Source organism: Gobio gobio (assembly GCF_949357685.1).
Source record: "Gobio gobio genome assembly, chromosome: 21".
NCBI lineage: Eukaryota > Metazoa > Chordata > Actinopteri > Cypriniformes > Gobionidae > Gobio > Gobio gobio.
The window spans coordinates 39,309,772-39,329,685 of record NC_137117.1 but is presented as its reverse complement, the minus strand read 5'-3'; the positions used below and the strand labels follow the sequence as shown (position 1 = coordinate 39,329,685).

General features: G+C 44.2%; 1 protein-coding gene across 1 annotated transcript in view; it reads left to right on the top strand.

Annotated features, from left to right (window-relative positions):
- The window catches only part of LOC307117844 (interferon-induced very large GTPase 1), a 53,446-nt gene that overhangs the window by 19,424 nt on the left and 14,108 nt on the right, over nt 1–19,914 (top strand). The window contains exons 3-6 of the mRNA XM_079803013.1: nt 84–125; nt 378–1,058; nt 1,419–2,048; nt 4,942–6,065. Coding sequence (XP_079659139.1) covers nt 125; nt 378–1,058; nt 1,419–2,048; nt 4,942–6,065 — 2,436 coding nt within the window. The 5' untranslated portion in view covers nt 84–124. The remainder of the gene's footprint in view (nt 1–83; nt 126–377; nt 1,059–1,418; nt 2,049–4,941; nt 6,066–19,914) is intronic.

Genomic DNA, 19,914 nt, shown 5'->3' with positions numbered 1-19,914 from the left:
TTGTGTGAATTATTTCTTTAATAAATAAAGTTGATTGAATTTGGTAAAATAATTTGTGATTTTTTATTTTATTTTATTTGCAGTTAAAAGAGGCCTGCGAAGTCCATCTCTTGACCGACCTGATAGTAAGCAAACAATTATGTGATCATTCATAATATTCAATGTTGCATATCATCAAAATCCTTGAGAAATATTGTGTGTATCAGGGAGGTCTATATAATACCTAGAGAAATGAACGTGTTAACATTTCCATTAATTTAAATGGTATTTAATCAGCTGGTCCAGGAATGAAATATGACATTTGAACTGTGCTATCTCTGCTCATGGACTCATGTGAGTACTGTTTGTTATGCATTTATTTGTGTTTTGTGTTTCAGTGAGTGATTTGAGGATTGTTCTTCTGGGGAAGAATGTAACAGAAAACAGCAGAGTGGGAAACTTCATTCGAGGAAGAGCAGCGTTTGAGAATGAAGCGCCACCTGCTGATGTAGAGCTGCACTTTGAGAAACACAGAGGAAAACTGAAGGACAGAGGCGTCAGAGTCGTCAACGCTGCTCACCTGCTGCTCCCAAATCTGTCAAGCTCTCAGATCACACAGGGAGTGAAAGAGTGTGTGAATCTGTCTGCTCCTGGACCTCATGTGATCATACTTGTACTGCAGCAGAACGACTTCAGTGAGAAGGACAGAAATAGTGTGAAATATGTGCTGAATGAATTCAGTGATGAAGCTCTTAAACACACTATAGTGTTGACAAATGAGAGAGAGATACACAATAACCATATTCATCAATTCATAAAAGAGTGCAGAGGTGGACATCTTCAGTTTGATGTAAGAAATTCAGGATTGCTCTCTGAGATTCTTGAAAGAGTGGAGAAGATGCTCAAAGAAAACCTGTATGAGGAAGCAGGAGAATCCTCATCAGTGGATAAAGAGCAGAGCAGATCTGGAGGTTCAGCCACAGCAGAAGAAGAGGAGGATTGTGATCACGAAGATGATGGAAAAATCAAACAGAGCAACAAAGAGAAAAAGGAAGTTGCTGTACAAAGAAATACCTTGTGTAAGTTTTGTTGGCAAGAAAGTTATCTTTTCTTTATTTGTCTGCATATCCATTTGGGGAGATTTTGGGGGGGAAAAAACCCTGAAAACAAAAATAACAAAAAGTTAACATTATTACATCATTATATTATTTAACAGATTAGTGTGGAAACAAACTTAATTCCTATTTTCATTTGCATTAGCTAATTGCTGTCACACATATAATGAGTCATAATATTTAGTAATAATTGTGACAAAAACAGTAACAACAGCCAGGTGATCATTCACTTGTAATGAATAAAAATTGTGTAAACCACATTAAAAGTTTTTTATGTAACTCATGTAATCGACCCACTAAACTAATGTCATGTTTGTTTCTCAGTGGGAGAGGATGTCTGTGCTTTGCCAAAGCTGAATGTGGTTGTGTGTGGGAGTGACAGAACATTAAAAGCCTCCATATCAAACCTCATCCTGGACCAGAGAGACAGAAGATCAGAGCTCCGCTCAGAGTGTGTGAAGCTGGAAGGGGAAGTTCTTGGACGTCTGATCACTGTGGTGGAGCTTCCAGCTCTGATTCGACTCTCACGGGAGGAAGTGATGCGTCAGGCTCGCCGCTGTGTGTCCCTCTGTGATCCTGGAGTTCATGTTTTCCTCCTCATTATTTCTGATGGTCCACTTACTGATGAAGACAAAACAGAAACAGAGGAGATCCAGAAAATATTCAGCTCCAAGATCAATAAACACACCATGGTCCTCATCATCCAGAAATCAGAGCACAAGACAGCAGAACTGAATGAAGCAGTGAAGTCTGTCATAGAGAGTTTTGGGGGAAGACATCATTTCCTTGAGCCAAAACCCCAAATGTCCATGTTGGTGAATAAACTGGAGCAGATGATGACAGAAAATAGTAGAATCTGTTTCTCCACAGAAACATTTTTGGATGCACAAATAGAGAAATGTGAAGAAATGAGGAAGAAAGTAATCTCATTTGAGATGCAGGTTCAGCAACAAGGTAATGATCAGAAAATCTCTCACACCCACTTTACCACCCAATCCCAATTCTATTTTATACCCCTTCACCTTCCCCATGAAAATATTCCCCTAAGGAATGGGACACCACTACTATACCATTACACGTCGTCGTGTCCTGTAACATTTAACCAGTATGAACAGCAATGAAGTGCATATCTAACAGAAATCAGGCACGAGCACGTTTAACAAATTACTCACTCCCAACAGAGTTTTGCGCTGTATTTGGATACACATAACATTTTTTTGGTGTTTTAAAACATCGCTCATTTTCATTTCAAAAACGTGTGAGCCTTCGAGTTTCCTAAGACAATACACAATGATTCAAGGCTGGTGGAGCCGCTTTTCTATCAGGCTAAACGATTCTCTTCGTTTATTGACCGTTCCATTCAGTGCTGATCCGAGCAGGCCGGTACGGGTAATGATAAGTCATTAATTTCCTTGGTAACACAAGAGTTTACAGACGATACGTGATGTAAATATCAACTGCGTTATGAAGGATGACCAGATAGATATTTTTTTAACTATTATTAATTTGTGTTCACATCACTCAAATACGGAGAAACTGGCAGCCAGGCGACACACAAGTGATCGATTCCGAGTGGCAACATACACACATTCTAGCAGCACAGTAGTCGGTGGAGGGAAACTCCTCATATCCCTTCGTTCGAAGTGTGGTCCTGAAAAATCTTCGTTTGAAGGGCTATCTGGCCCTTCCCCTTACCCCTACCACTCCAGCCAAAAGAGAATCGAAACACCCCTACCCCTTCATATGAACGCGCAAAACGAAGGGGTAGGGGAAAGGGAAGGGCTAAGGCAGTGGTCACCAACCTTTTCAAGCCAAAGATCCCTGACCTCAGCCTTGATGAAAGGCAAGATCTACCTATAGATTTTTCATGGTCGATTCAGAGGTTTTTTTTATTTCCGAGACCATCTATCGTTTTTTTTTCTTTATTTAAGCAAATTTATTTGTTGTTTATTTGCTCTATAACAGGCCAAACTGACCTTAAAAAAATTGCCATTTGAAATGTGAGGCAACCACAACATTTTAATTATGATCCAAACAAAGATACACATATGTAGCATGAGCAGTTGTTTTTTATTTAAATTAGATTGCATAATTTCAAGACTTAGAGAAAATACAGAATGCTCTGACTTTAGCTTTGTGAAATTGTTACATAAGACACCTGCACAAAACAAAAACAGATGGACTGAATAAAAATGCTTATTCACTCTCTGACAGTAGATGGTGCTTATGGAAAACAAGCGTTTATTTGTGTACCGCTGTAAAATGCCATAGAAACTATTCTGAAGACAGCCAGTTTTGTTCAGGGATACATTCATGTAACCCCCCTCCCCAATTCAATATCTATATTTTCTTCCTATATTTCAAGCTTCCAAAAGAGTGATCTTCCTGGGCCTGTTAGGCTGGTCCACTTCATGTTTTTTTACAGATCAGATATTTATCTGATTTATCAGAACCATTCCATTTACACTTGGTCACATATATGTGTCTCCACAAAACGGATATAAATCTGATCTTCAATTCCCACGCTATATGCCTGTTCACATCACATAGGCTATATGAGTTCACAACACCAAGATTTTATTGATCAACTGTTAATTTCAAAATCAAGGACCGCGAAAGGAGAGAGAGAGTGGCATAAGAACTGATCATTTAGTTTCTTTACCTTTAATGATGATGATGATTGTGTATTGAGCGTCTGCAACTTTTACTTTAATTTGAGGTAGTTTGCTGAAGAGATATTCTGCTGCTGTCTGTGGCGATGCGTGCTGCAGTAGCGCTGTCATATCTTACTATAACATCGGTCGATTTGTGCGGTGCGAATTTTGAGGTTGCAGAGAATAAATTTTGGGAGCATATGTAGCGATTTCGAGCCTTGATAATGTGTTTGTAACGCTTTACACAGAGAGGCCGGATAGCTGGCCTGAATGGTTGTAGCCAAGTGTAAGCAAAACTCACGAATCTGATATATCACAGGGGGTTATTATCAGCGTCGTCGATCCCACGCACACATGGGGCAGTTTGCAAAACACTCCATTAACAACTGCGTTACTGAACAGAAAATAAACAGTGCAAAGAGCAACAGAAATATTACATGCATACATGCGATGTTCACAGCACGTGCCCACTCATCAGCGGGTGAGTGAGTGCATTCTGTCTTAAAGGAGCAGTACCTAATTCTACTTGTTACATGTTGTTAATTATTTTTCGGTTATTTATCAGGAGCTACCGGGACAGTGATAAAGATCGACCAGTCCATCGCGATTGACGGGTTGGCGACCACTGGGCTAAGGGGTAGAAATGGGATTGGGCCTAAATGATAAAACATGTGGACAGAGGAGTAGTTACTCATTCACTACTGGAAAGTGCACAATCTCAGTCAGACCATTGCACACACAATCTCTAAAAGATCAAGAGAGGCTTTGGCTCAGACCTAAACATAACCTGCTTTTTCATATTTTCTGCAGTGTTTTTATGGCTTTTCAGCAAAATCTTTAAGCAGAATTTGGTTATGGTCCACCTAAAGCATGGTTTTCAAAGATTTACAACCCTACACAGTAGCTGAAAAAAAAAAATCAGATCTCAACACCCACTAAACAGAGTTTAAGATCAGTTTCAATGGGCCATACAGAAATTATAAAGTAATTTCAGGAAATTGTCAGAGATTATGTGTTAAATACATTTTCTTCATGCCACACAAACACGTCAAAATTATATCAATGAAAAAAAATGTTTTATTTTAGTTTGTTCTTTTGTATTTGGGATCATTCAAACAGATTGCTCCTAAATGCTTGTATGATGAGACTTTAAAAGACTAGCAGCATGACTCAAGCAGTTTTCTATTTTTCAGATTCAAGAGAGGTTTCAGATGATGTGAGGATTGTCCTGTTGGGAAAAACTGGAGTTGGGAAGAGTGCATCAGGAAACACAATCTTAGGGAGAGAAGCATTCAAAGAAGAGATGTCTCAAGAGTCAGTTACTAGAGAGTGTCAGAGAGAGACGGCTGAGATTGATGGCAGACACATTACTGTGATCGACACTCCAGGATTATTTGATATTAAACACAGTCATGAAAAGATCCAGACAGAAATAACCGACTGCATCTCAATGATTCTGCCAGGACCACATGTGTTTCTGTTACTGATACCAGTGGGACGATTCACTCAGGAGGAGGAAAATGCTGTCAAGATCATTCAAGAGACTTTTGGTGAAAACTCCCTAATGTACACCATGGTGCTCTTCACCAGAGGAGATGATATAAAGAGGAAGACCATTGAAGAGTTCCTGGGAAAACCAGGATCTGCTTTGATGAACCTCATTGGACGTTGTGGAAACAGATACCATGTGTTCAATAACAATGAGACTGGAGACCGTGTGCAGGTGTCTACATTACTGCAGAAAATCAATGACATGGTGACAACAAACGGAGGGGGTTACTACTCATGTAAGAAGTTTAAGCAGATGGAAAGAGAAAAGCAAGAAGCACAAATGAAGATGCTAAGAGACAAAGTGGAACAACTGATCATAGAGAGAGAAGAACTCCTGGCCAAACATGAAGAAGAGAAAGAGAAATTGAAGATGAAATTGAAGGCAGAAAGAAAGAATCATGATGCAGAGAAGAATATAAGAGGAGAAGAAGAATTTAGAAAGATTGAAGAACAATACAAAACAAAACAAGAGAAACTGGAGACAAAGCTACAAGAGGAAAGACAGAAGAGAGAAGAGGAGGATGGCAAACATAAAGTAGAAATAGAACAGATCAAGATGATGGAGGAAGAAAGACAGAATCACAACAAAGAGAAGAGTAGAACATTGGAACAACAATGTAAAATGTATGAAGACACAATTAAGTTAATAGAACAACAGAAGCAAGATGAACTAATGAGACTAAAACCAGTGGACTATGAAGAAGACAGAAGAAAAGAAATAGAGAACATGAAAATGTGCTGCACCCAAACAGCCTCTTCTCTAAAGGTAAGTGATCAATGAAAATCATGGGTCAGGAGCATTTACAGGACTTAGGGCCTTATCATACACCCGGCGCAATGCGGCGCTACGCAAGTGTTTTTTTTTTTTGATAGTTTCAGCCCGACGCAGTTATCATTTGCATGTCCTGCTCCACATTGTTTAAATGGCAAATGCACTCGCGCCCATTTTGAGGAACTGAAAACGACTGTGCTATTGACCAGCTGAAAGTAGTAATATGTTAGTAATTGCGCCAATAGGCGGGTGCACAATGCGTGTACACTCTTCTGATTACACACACATGGATAAACAGCAGCACACACACATTTTTAAATATTAAAAATAAAAGGAATCCTCCATGGCGCGAGCGCAAATGGCTTTTAAAGGGAATGGGAGATGATTGGTTTATTGCACACTACTCCCAAAACACACCAATGACTCATTAAGAGACTAGGTGTAACCCTTTTGGACCATGCACTGGGTGCACCGGCTGTTTTTCCCATCGTTAGACTGGCAAAAGTGGATTTGAACACTCCCTAAGTGCACCTGCGCCATGCCCTTTAGACCATGCGCTTAGATAGTTTAAATAGGGCCCTTGGTTTTAGTTCATTTTATCCTGCACATGTACAATACTACAGATTTATAACCTTCAAACATAATGTATACTAAATTTATTTAATTTTGTATATGGGCCTTTTTACACCTGGTTAGTTCATGCGTTTTCTCTGATTGGATTGCTATCTGATTTGTTAACCCTCTCGAGACGGCGTCGTTTTTTTTCTTATCAATGCCAAAGAGACTCAAATAATCGTTTTTTATTATTCAGGCAAGTGTTATGCATCATTATAATCTGTTACGTTTCATTTTTTTGTGTACAGTCACAATAAAAACGAATTGTTGTGCTTTTTGCAAAATAACGAAATCAAACATGATGCAGCCTCTTTGTCAAAGACGTTCATTCAGATAGTCTTCAGAAAATGACCTGTAGCTTAGTGAATACTTGTCTCACAAACATGAGACATATGTCTAAAGAAACGCTGAAATGTCAGGTTTTAAACACTGTAAACCAAATCAAAAACAAATATTCTGTGTTTATGTAAAATTACTCAAAATTACTGTCAGATGTAAGTAATTACCTTGACAAACTATACATCATTTAAAAGATCTAAGATTCAAGCTTCCATTTTTGACCTCTGTTTTATTCTCAAAGTCATATAGTGACCGTAATTTGTTAATATGTGTCAGGAGTTATGAATATGAAAACCGTGTCGGTTCCTTTGATTGTAATATGAGCCTCAGCTGATCTCATTCAAAACAAACTCCTCTATTCTCGTCATGAAGACTCACGACACAACAACATCCCTCAGGGCTTTTAGTTCAAAAGTGTGCAGATGAGGAGAAATATTGATAGATTCTCATATTTCTGTGTCAAATTTCTATACAGAGAAGTGTTATTATTTCAATCTGTTGTGTTTTCAGTTCAAACTGGCAGCCGGAGGGCGCTCCGTGCACATATAGTCCATATACGGTAGACGAAGAAGATACCATGTGACTTCCTCCCTGACATAAACAGCGTCCAGAAATCGCTATAACATGCAGATAGACACGTTTGAAGATAATAAACACAATTGCGACAATATGTGGCTTATCTGTATTATTTATACCATGTTGCGTGTTTTCATAATAGATTATATTTATAATGCAATGCTATTCAAGCTTTTATAATTATGCAGATTATTGTAAAATGATATATTTTCTGTCTGATTTTTTTTTTATCCAAAGCCAAATGAGATCACATAAGGTTATTTAAAACATTTGACTTGTGATATAAAGTAAGTTTGGAGTAAAACATGGTTTTAATCTCATTAATTGTTGTGTTTTAATCAATTGGTGTAATAAATCATAAATTATGGTTTAATAAATCATAAATTGTTGTGGCAGATAATATAGATTGTTTTAAGCAAAAACTCACTTAATTTTGATTTTCCCCCCAGCAATTTTTACTTATCTAGTAAATTAATCTTGATTTAAGAATTTTTTGACTGGAAACAAGAAAAAAATACCAAATAAGGAGAGCATTTTTTGCAGTGTAGTCAAATCTTTTGATCATTTAAAATATAATAGGCCTTTGTTGACTACATTCTAAATAAAATAAACTACAAAAAAGTATATTTCCTTTGCTCTGCTGCTCTCTGTCACATAGGCCTACCTGAAGCTTGTGCATTATGCAGCTCATTGTGCGGGCTATTATGTTCTTTTGTTATCTCAGGTGTTATCTCATTAATATTTATTAGATATCACGCCTCCTCGCATATATGCTATATGATTTGTTAAAACTGTTCCATTTACACTTGGCCACATAATTGTCTCAGCTAAATAGATATAAATCCACAAAATACAAATACAATTGAGTTCACGTCATCGAAAGCAAGATATGAGGTATATTTTATACAGTATATCATCAGCTAATTTCAAGATCAAAGACAGCAATAGGAGAGAGAGCGTAATCAGCGTTGGTAAGATAATTTAGTCTCACTTAGGACTTGACAATTAATCGAAAAGTAATCGGAACCTATTTTAAACCCATGTCGGTTACTTCGGTTTTAGTCACGTGACTCATCAGTCACATCAAGTGTAGTTTGCAGGCACACGGAAAGATTCAGGAGCAGTTGTCTTTGCTTATACAATCTGGATGCTCAGAATTACTATGGTAATTGTATGTTTTACACAGTTTATACAAGTTAATCGCCGTTCTTATATGCGCTGCTACACGCACACACAGACGGCGTGCGCAAGCCCCGAAGCCAGATCACTTGCATCCTCGTGAAGTTTGTCAATTAAATGCGTTTAAAGGCTTTCCAGTTTGAACATTCAAGTGATTTTACACTATTCAAAAACAACAATATGGCAAACATCTCCGTTCAGTGCTCGTGAGCTTTTTTCTGTGACACAGAGTGCCGAGTTGTGTCGCATCTCTGACAACGGTGTGCCCTGAAGCCTAATCACTTTCACTCGCGTCCGCAAAAAAAGTCTATTGTATGTGTTTTAAGGCCTGCCCGTTTGAACATTGAAACGATTTTAGATGGATGTGTATTATGTTTAACTAATGCCTGATATATTGTGACAAATGAACACTCGTATAGACAATAGCTTGCACATCACGTGAAGATTGCAGAGAGGTGTCAATTCATTGTCAACGCTGCCGTGATTTATCACTAAAGTAGCTTAGAAGCTCAACCATTATAGCATAGGTTTGTCTAACTTTGAAGTAACTACAAACCACAGCTTCTTAATTAATAGAGACGGCATGACTAATTCACACACAATCACTCTCATTAATGCATTCAAATAAATGTAATTTATCTGTGCTAATTTATCTGTATCTGATGTACAACAAACAAATCAGTAAGAACAATAAAGAAATGCACTTTTTCATTAGAAAAAAATCCCACCTTTAATAGTTGAACATATTTACAGTACAAAACTTATCAATGAAATATGAGGGCAAAAAAAAAAGAGAAAAATATTCATTCATTATTTGTAATCGAGGTAAAATGTTCAATTAATTACATTTTTTTTTATTTTAGGTCAAATCGTTCCAGCCCTAGTCTCACTGATTTTAATGAAGATGATTGTGTGTTGAGCGTCTGGACTTTCAGTTTCATTTGCAGCAGTTTGCACGTTGTCTTGTTGGAGAAATACTCAGCTACTCAACTGTGATGGGCATATTCAGGGTCCAGCACTTGCTTAGGAAGTAGCTTAGGTAGTGTTAAGTTTGTTGTGTATGGGGTGGCATAGCCGCAGACCAGTCAGGGTGCCCATGCTTACCCCTGTCCACCGCCGAAAGTGCCAACAGTGGCACGTGAGAATCAGAACTGGCCCACGGAGCAATGGAAAAAGGTGACCTGGTCTGATGAATCACGTTTTCTTTTACATCACGTGGATGTCCGGGTGCGAGTGCATCGCTTACCTGGGGAACACATGGCACCAGATTGCTCTATGGAAAGAAGGCAAGCCGGTGGAGGCAGTGATGCTTTGGGCAATGTTCTGCTGGGAAACCTTGGGTCCAAGTGAATTGAGCACTTGAAAACAAAAGTCCACTAGTTTGTGCATGCAAGCATCTTTCCGCACTCACAGATTAGATTAGATTAGATTCAACGTTTTTGTCATTACACAAGTACAAGTACAAGGCAACGAAATGCAGTTTAGGTCTAACCAGAAGTGCAATAGCAGCAAGTGCAGGATATACAACGGTTGCATAAGTGCAGGACATGGATATGTACTGACTGAATATATATAAATATGTATAAATAGAGAGATGGTTATTACTATAAACTATAAACAGAACTGAATTTGAGGAGCTCTTTTCCAAAACGCTATAAATCCATTTCAATAGTTTTCAGGAAAATAGTTTTTTTTTACCTAGACCCACACATTTTGTGAATATTCAATTTATCCTGTTAAAATGTTTTTTTGGCTCAGTCTGGACATGTTGAACAATGATTATTAAATCAAACAACAATATTGTTGATGATAAATTCAAAGTTAATTAATTTTTTTTTTCAAAACGCTGTAAATCCATCAATTTTTTTATTTATTTATGGTTTGTCTTTTTTTTATAAAAAAACAACAACAAGAGAACATGCAACATATAATCAGGGACTCATAAATTAATATAAATTATTGATAATAATGATAACAATATTCAATAAGTTATTTAGTAATACATATTCAATATAAATATAAAACATATAATATACATCTAAATATAAAACATATAATACACATAAAAATACAGTCATTTTTAGTAAAGTGTAAAACCTGTAACAAATAGGACCAACTTGTCCACTACATATGCATGAAAAAAAAAAAATTATTATATTCAATATTCAACAATGCATTTAAAAGTGCATACAGTAAAGTGTCTAACCTGTAAAACAGTAGGACCATTGTCTGCTATACATTTTTTTAAATCACATAGTGTGTGTGTGAGAGTGAGCGTGAGTGAATGCGAGTGTGTGTGTGTGTGTGTGTGTGTGTGTGAGTGAGTGAGTGTATGCGTGTGTGTGTGAGTGAATGCGAGTGTGTGTGTGTGTGTGTGTATGCGTGTGTGTGTGTGTGTGTGTGTATGCGTGTGTGTGTGTGTGAGTGAATGCGAGTGTGTGTGTGTGTGTGTGTGCGAGCTTGTGTGAGTGAATGCGAGTGTGTGTATGCGTGCGAATGCTAGCGTGCTTATGGTCCTGGACTTTCGGACGCTTCCTTGTCACTTGCGTGATGTCCATGAGATGAAGTATGGCGTGATCCTGGTCAACCTTGTTTGGTTTTTCATAAAAAGAATTGAAATTTATCCTCAGATCGTCCGGCGACAGCCTCTCGGCCTGACAGGAACCATTGGCAGCAGCTTTGTGTTGATATCCCACTGTTGTTATCAACGCGCTACCTGAGTGACGAAACTTCTTTTTTTGTTGTTTTTTGTGATTTTCTTTGTCCAGTCTGCATTTTCTACCCCCAGGTGTAGGTCTCACTTGCTCATCAAGGCCATCAAAAGTGTTATCAGAGTTTAAAGCACTAATTTTTATGAATGAATGAACGTAAACAAACAGCTGTTCAGAGTGCCGCCCTGTTGGATTACGTAGTACGCTCATCGAATTCTGATTCGTCGAGAGGATATATCGTGTTTAGGCTAAAAATAGGTTCGGCGTTTATCGCACTTTGGAAAGAAACTGCATCTTGCAGTACATTTTAAACAAGGAAATATAGCGATTTGGCATGGAATGTTGATGGAGCAGTGAATAGGTTCAGTACACAGCAAAATGACATGATCAACTCTTTTTTTTTTTTTTAAATGGCGGTTATCGCGTTTTGGAAAAGAGCTCTTCATTTACAGGTGAATATGTACAGTGAATAAATATACAGATGCTATTACTATAAACAGAATTTACAGGTGAATATGTACTATGAATTTAATATAATATACAGATGGCTATTACTATAAACAGAATTTTACAGATAGAGGTATACAATTATATGTTAGGCTAAGATGAGGAATATAGCATTGGATTAAGGTAGTGGAATAAATTATGGACAGAAGCTATCCGAAAAAGTGTAAAAGTGCAGTGGAAAGTGGTTGCATTTTATAGTTAAAAGTACGGTGCAAAATGCAAATGTAAACAGTAGGTACTGTAAATAACAGTCGGCAGTGCAAATGAGCATAATCCAGTTAAGGTATGGTAGTGCAAAATGCATAAGGAAACAGTTGTTACTGTAATAAACAGTCGGTAGTGCAAATAACAAAGTGAGGCAGATGTGAGGTAGGAGAGTTATTAGTATATGAGGGAAGTGGATCAACGGGGGTTTGAGTTCAGTAAACTGAGTTCAGTAAACTCAGTAAGACTTTAAGTTTGAATGATTAAAGTCACCTGCAACAATAAAAGCAGCTTCCAGGTGATCAGTCTGTTGTTTAATGATGGCTGCGTGAAGATCTTTCATAGCAAGCTTGGCATCAGCATCCGGGGGAATATAGGCTGCAGTTATAATGGTGGAAGTGAACTCCCGCGGTAGATAAAACGGTCTACATTTAACTCAAGGTTAGCTGAACAATGACTCCCAACAATAGCAGAGTTTGTGCACCAAGCTTGTTTAATGTAAATGCACAATCCACCAACTCTGGTCTTATCGGAGCCATCTAATGCTCTATCTGCCCGGAGCATGTGGCATCCCGCTAGCTCAATAGCGGTGTCCGGTATTCCGCTGTTTAACCAGGTTTCCGTGAAGATTAGGATGTTACAGTTCAAAAGTTTCTTGCTGTGTGTGATGCTGAGTCGAATCTCCTCCATTTTGTTTCCTAGCGACCGTACATTGGCAAGGAAAATGCTGGGTAAAGAGAGCCGATGTGGTGTTAGCCTTAGCTTAGCTCTCAGTCCTCCGCGCTTCCCCCGCCTTTGTTTACGGTCTCGACGCCGCCTGCGAGCACTTCCGCCCGGCCGGGTAGAGTGCATAGCCTCGGGTGTCCTAGCGATCTCAGGAAGGAGTCGAAGATTGTCCATAAAACTGTCGGAAATTCGCAAACCAATATCCAAAATCTCACCACGGGTGTACGATGTTAAGGCACAACTGTTCTGCACGAACAGACCCGAGATGAGCAAGAAAAATACAGTAAAATTGCAGAATCTGGAGAGACCCAGAGCCTCGCGAACTACTCGCGCCGCCATCTTGGGTGTTTTAACACAGCCAAAGGAGTACAGCTTCAGTACACTCATTACAGAGTATCTGTGTGTGAAACAGAGTGGAACGTGGAAAGTGAAGTATACACAGGCCTCAGGACACGCCTCGGTTTCCGTAGTGTTGTGATACGTCATATTCACGTAGCAGCAGTGGTGATGAGAGAACACGCTTGAGAAACAGTTAAGAGAGAAGTCAATCTACATATAAAATATTGGTCACAAATTATTAGTCACTTTCTAAATAATAAAAGCATAGTGTATCTACTTATACAGTGAGGAGAACAAGTATTTGATACACTACCGATTTTGCAGGTGTAATAATTTCCCTTTCGCCCACCCAGGGACGCCAATTGTGTAGTGATTTTACTTTTGTCCATCCAAGGATGCCAAGTAAGGTAGTGATTGATACCGCTGATGTTGTGATTTTTGGATCACACATCACTTAAGGTGTGGTTATGAGTATGTAACAGAGTTTGTTCGTATGGGAAGAAGGAGGCGGGAACCGGCGAACATTCAACAACTTTAATAAAATAAATGAACACAAAATGAAAGTAAAAGCGGCAGCCCTCACGGACGACTGCCGTGCACATACATAAACAAACATAAAAAAAACACAACTTAAAATCCAGGCCTGGTCCTCTCTCTTCCTTCACCGGTGTTGCTCGTCCTTATTTGCCTCCGTGCTCCCTTAATGAGAGGACTTGAGACCGGTATGCCCCGCAGGTGATGCTCATTCTCAATCACGCCCACCGATCTCGCTCGCTCCTCCCATGTCTCTCGCTCGTCCACCTCGCCACATACCCCCAACACCCTTCGTAGGCCGGGGAGTACCCCACGACTACGCCCATGACAGGGAGCTCTCCATCCCATCGGATCTTCACTCGCTCCTGCACCACCGCCTCGGGCAACCACTCGCGGTCTTCATTCATCCGTGATGCCAGACCTCCTCAGCACCACGATCCCCCTCAGCACCGCGATCCTCCTCAGCAGCGAGGGCTCTACGACAGCATGTCCCTCCTTCCTCACAGGTTTCGGCACCAATGTAACGGAGTTTGTTCGTATGGGAAGAAGGAGGCGGGAACCAGCGAACATTCAACAACTTTAATAAAATAAATGAACACAAAATGAAAGTAAAAGCGGCAGCCCCTCACGGATGACTGCCGCGCACATACATAAACAAAACACAACTTAAAATCCAGGCCTTGTCCTCTCTCGTCCTTCGTGTCGTTATATGCCTCCGTGCTCCCTCATGAGAGGACTCGAGACCGGTGTGCCTCGCAGGTGATGCTCATTCTCAATCATGCACACCGATCTCGCTCGCTCCTCCCATGTCTCTCGCTCGTCCACCTTGCCACAGAGTACATCAGATGACCACCTTCCCCCTCTCTTAGTTTGTCCTAAAAGCTGGAACATGCAGATAAGGCCCTGAAGTAGGTGCAGAAGGTCCTTAATCTGGGACACGCAGACGAAGGAACCTCGAAGTGAAGGTTTTGCTCTCCTGAGCTTAACCTTGTTGCAAATGACTCTGTGGGTCAGACACTCAGGACTTGGTCAATCCGCTTTGGTCTCTCTGGCATGGAGACCCGGGACATGCTGTAGTCGTCTCGCTGGACTAAAACTCTGAACATAGTGGTTGTCAATGTCTCTTTCCTTACAGGCTGGAGGCTCAGAACGTGGTCGTATCTGTTGCTGCCTCAGATCCTCAGATCTTTTGTTGTCTCTCTGGATAAACCAGAGACTCAGAACTTGCTGATCTGTTTCAGTCTCCTCCTTGCAGGACTCAGACTTAGAACTTGGTGAACTGTTTGTCTCTCTCAAGAAGAAACCCAGAACTTGGTTGCTCTGTCACTGTCTCATTCTTGCGGGGAGACTCAGAACAAGATGTGTCTGTTGAAAGGGTACCTTTATCCTTTTCCGAATAGGAGGAGATTGCAATTTGGCGCTTCTCCATTCCAGTGTTGCGATTGGCTGCCGGCATCAGAGGGGGCACAAAGTGTGGCCCACCCTTCTTTCACCTGTGGAAATCCTTTGTATACTGTACACAGTTAGAAGTCTTTAAAGTGTCATTAAAGGGATAGTTCACCCAAAAATGAAAATTCTGTCATTTACTCACCCTCAAGTTGTTCCAAACCTGTATGAGTTTCTTTGTTCCCTTTCGTTCAGTCACTACGACGTAACGTTAGTGACTAACGAATGGGGGTTTCGCTTAGAAGCCTATCATCTTCGAGCTTAGAGAAAATGCCCAATGGCGTGCCAATGCCATGGGGCATGCGGAATTTGCATACGTAACTCCGCCTCACCGCGTGAGTATATAAGGAAGTACGTGGCAATATCGCATTATGTTTCTGCTTTCGGAGCCAAGAGAACCTACCTCTTCACTCCTACAGCCTTCTGAGACTCTGTCAGCTTCTTCGAGACGAGCAGCTTTCCAGTCGGTGTTGGTGTTACGATGCGTTCCAGTGATCGCATACTTCCTGCCTGCTGATCTGCGCAGTGGTTCGTTTGACAGCTGGTGTGTGTTTCCCTGGGCGCTTCGGCATCGACTGCGAGGCTTTCCTCTAACAAAAAGAGCTTGCGCGTGGCACGTCCTTTTCAGGATGTCTCGCCCGTGCACTTGCGGCACTAGGTGCGGTAGATCCCTTCAGCCTTTCGACGGGCACGAGCGCTGTTTGACGTGTTTGGGCTTTCAGCACGCTCAAGCGGCGCTCGTGGATGACTCATGTTCTCTCTGCGGGAACATGGCCATCTCGGTGTTACGATCGAGACTCCGTGAACTCCGTGCGGATGCCGGAGCGAGAGTCCCCTCTGCCACACCCCAATCTGCGGTCTCCACTGGAGGCTGCACTTTGGCTGGTGGCCAGGGTGATCTGAGGGTGACGGTGTGAAACAAAGCTCAGACGCTCATGCCTCGGCCCACACCCCCCTCTCATGCACCTGACCCGGTCCGTGTCCAGGCATCTACATCGGGGCCGGCTCCTGCCGTCCCGACTGTGGCGTTTGGTGCGGCGGAAGATGAGGAGACGTCTATCGCCGCATCACAAGGTGGGCTGGAGTCATCTGAGGATGATGATTCGGCTGTGCTGCCACCTTCGGGTGCGCCAGCATTGCCCGAGTCGGACCCAGAATTGACAGCCATGTCAATTCGCAGCGCTTGGGTTGGAGTGGAACCCTCCGCCCTGACCTGGATGATTGGTTTTTGGGGGCGGCGCGCTCGGACACCCGTCCGACCACCCCCCCCAATTCCTTTCTTCCCCGAGGTGCATGAAGAGATTGCGCGGTCCTGGAAGTCCCCGTTGTCTTCCCGTGACCGTTTGGCGAACTCTTCCGCCTTCACCTCCCTCGATGGAGCCGCGGCTCGTGCGTACACTGGGGTCACCCCAGTCGAACGCTCTGTTGCGATGCAACTGTGTCCGCAGAGTGCTTCGACCTGGCGCGGTGACCCAAAGCACCCCTCCAAAGCCTGTAGGTTTTCGTCATCCCTGGTGGCGAAGTCCTATAGAGCTGCGGGGCAGGCCGCCGCTTCTTTCCACGCCATGGCAACTCTCCAGGCTTACCAAGCCAAGTTGCTGTGTGACCTGCACGAGGGGGGGGCTGACCCAGGACTCAGCAATGAGTTGCGTTCCGCCACCGACCTCGCTCTCCGGGCGACGAAGGTGACCGCACGCTCCCTGGGTCAGGTGATGTCCACATATGTGGTCCAGGAGCGACACCTATGGCTCACCCTGGCCGATATGCGTGACGCCGAGCGACGGCGAGCGAACCCGGTCGAGAGCTTCACCCAACGGTTCTCGACCGCTCAGAAGCAGACTGAGGCCATAAAACACATACTGCCCCGGCGGTCAGCTGCTGCCTCCACCCCACCGCCCGCGCAGTTGCCTCAGCCTGCTCGCCGCTGAGGGCGCCCTCCTGCGGTTCCCTCAACCTCTGCGCCATCCAAGCAGCAGCCTCCACCCGGGCCGCGCAGAGGTGACCGCAGGAAGGCATCCCAGTCCGCTCCAGCCCCGCAGCCCACGAAAAAACGCCAGGCTAAGCGGCGCTCCTGATGCGAACAGCTCAGGGATGGGCAGTTCTTTCCAGGAGACGGCAGCAGGGCCGCTCCTTCCCCCGGTGGAGGGCCGGGGGAGAATCTTTTGTTCAGCTGCTGGCCCCCGGGTCAGCAGCACCCTAATGTGGTTAAAGAAAGAACTGACACCCCCATCCCTGAGCACCCAGAGACCGGTGATGACGGTGCGCGCCACCCTCGGGTCCCGCCACTCGCATCCCTCTCTGTCGCCAGCCTCCTCTCAGAGCAGACCCCAGTGGAATGTGCGTCCTTCCCTGGTCTCCTCTGTCAGGACGCAGCCGTTAACCGTGCTCCCACACCGGGACGCCCAACAGCCTCCCTTGTCCGGGCCGGTAACGCTGCCTCGCTGCCCCACCCTGGGTACGTCTGCCGTCCGTATGACCCCGCTGGTGCAGTTTCTGGGAGCCTGGCTTCAGCTTCCGGGACTGTCCCGCTGGGTCGCGCGGACCGTCAGGCTCGGCTACACAATTCAGTTCATGCAGGCTCCTCCCCGCTACAGGGGAATCCGCCAGACCGTGGTCGGGGCCAACGTCCCCGTCATGCGTGCGGAGATTGCCACCCTGCTGGCGAAGGGTGCAATCGAGCCTGTCCCTCCAGCCGAAATGAAGTCGGGGTTCTACATCTTGTACCCAAGAAAACCGGTGGGTTACGACCAATCCTGGACTTTTGCATCTTGAACCGATCCCTTCACCGGCTTCCGTTCAAGATGTTGACTGCGAAACGCCTTTTTGAATGCATTCGTCCTTACGATTGGTTTGCAGCGATCGACCTGAAGGACGCCTACTTCCATGTCTCCATCCTTCCTCGACACAGACCGTTCCTACGGTTTGCTTTCGAGGGGCGGGCATATCAGTACGCGGTCCTCCCATTCGGGCTATCTCTGTCCCCTCGCGTCTTTACGAAGATTGCCGAGGCAGCCCTTGCGCCCCTTCGGCAGCACAGGGTTCGCATCCTGAACTACCTCGACGACTGGCTCATACTGGGCCACTCTCGAGAGCAGGTTTGCGGACACAGAGATCGGGTGCTCCATCACCTAGCCCGTCTGGGCCTTCGGGTCAACTGGGAGAAGAGCAAACTCTGCCCAGCGCAGAGGATCTCTTTTTTGTCGGTATGGACATCGACTCGGTCGCCATGTGCGCGCAGCTTTTGAGCAAGCGCGCGCAGTCTCTGATGACTTGCCTCGGTCAAATCGAGAGCAAGTGTGCGGTTCCACTGAAACTATTCCAGAGGCTCCTGGGGCAAATGGCATCTGCAGCCGCGGCGACGCCGCTCGGATTGCTTCATATGAGACCGCTTCAGCACTGGCTTCACGATCGAGTCCCGAGATGGGCATGGCAGTCTGGCACGCTCCGGGTCCAAGTGACTTGGGCCTGCTTACAGACGCTCACCCCGTGGTCGAACCTCAGTTTTCTACGGGCCAGTGTGCCCTTAGAACGAGTTTCCAGGCATGTTGTCGTATCGACGGATGCCTCTGCCACGGGCTGGGGTGCCATGTGCAATGGACAAGCAGCCGCGGGCTCCTGGACAGGACCCCAGTGCCTTCTGCATGTCAATTGCCTCGAGTTGCTGGCAGTACGGTTCGCCCTGCACCGCTTCCGAGCGTTGCTGAAGGGTCAACATGTGCTTGTCCGGACAGACAACATGGCCGTAGTAGGGTACATCAACCACCAGGGCGGTCTACGCTCCCGCCGTATGTCTCAACTTGCCCGCCATCTCGTTTTATGGAGTCAGAAGCGACTGAGGTCCCTTCGTGCTGTCCATATTCCGGGAGTCCTGAACCTCGCAGCCGATGAGCTCTTGCGAATTTCAGCCTCTCCCGGGAGAATGGAGACTCCATCCCTAGATGGTCCAGCTGATTTGGGAATAGTTCGGGACGCGCAGGTAGATCTGTTTGCCTCCCACGACTCTTCCCACTGCAGCCTGTTCTATTCCCTGACCGAGGGCACGCTCGGCACGGATGCACTGGCGCACAGCTGGCCGCGGGGCCTACGCAAATATGCGTTCCCCCAGTGAGCCTACTCGCACAACTCTTGTGCAAGATCAGGCAGGACAAGGAGCAGGTCCTTTTGGTCGCCCCGTACTGGCACGGCCGGACCTGGTTCCCCGAACTCATATTCCTTGCGACAGCCCCTCCCTGGCCTATTCTTCTGAGACCGGACCTCCTCACTCAGAGACGGGGCACCCAATGGCACCCGTGTCCCGACCTGTGGAACCTCCACGTGTGGCTCATGGACGGGACGCAGCAGGTTTGAGTGGCCTGCCACCTACGGTGGTCGCCACCATCACTTCTGCTAGGGCAGAGTCCACTCGGCATGCCTATGCGTTGAAGTGGAACCTCTTCGTCACCTGGTGCTCTTCCCGCCAAGAAGACCCCTAGAAATGCCTGATCGGGTCCGTGCTCTCGTTTCTCCAAGAGGGGTTGGAGGGAAGGCTGTCTCCCTCCACCCTCAAAGTTTATGTGGCCGCAATATCTGCCCACCACGATCTCTTGGAGAACAAAAAGGTAAGTCAGCACGACCTGATCATCAGGTTCCTGAGGGGGGCGAGGAGACTGAATCCTCCTCGCTCTCCT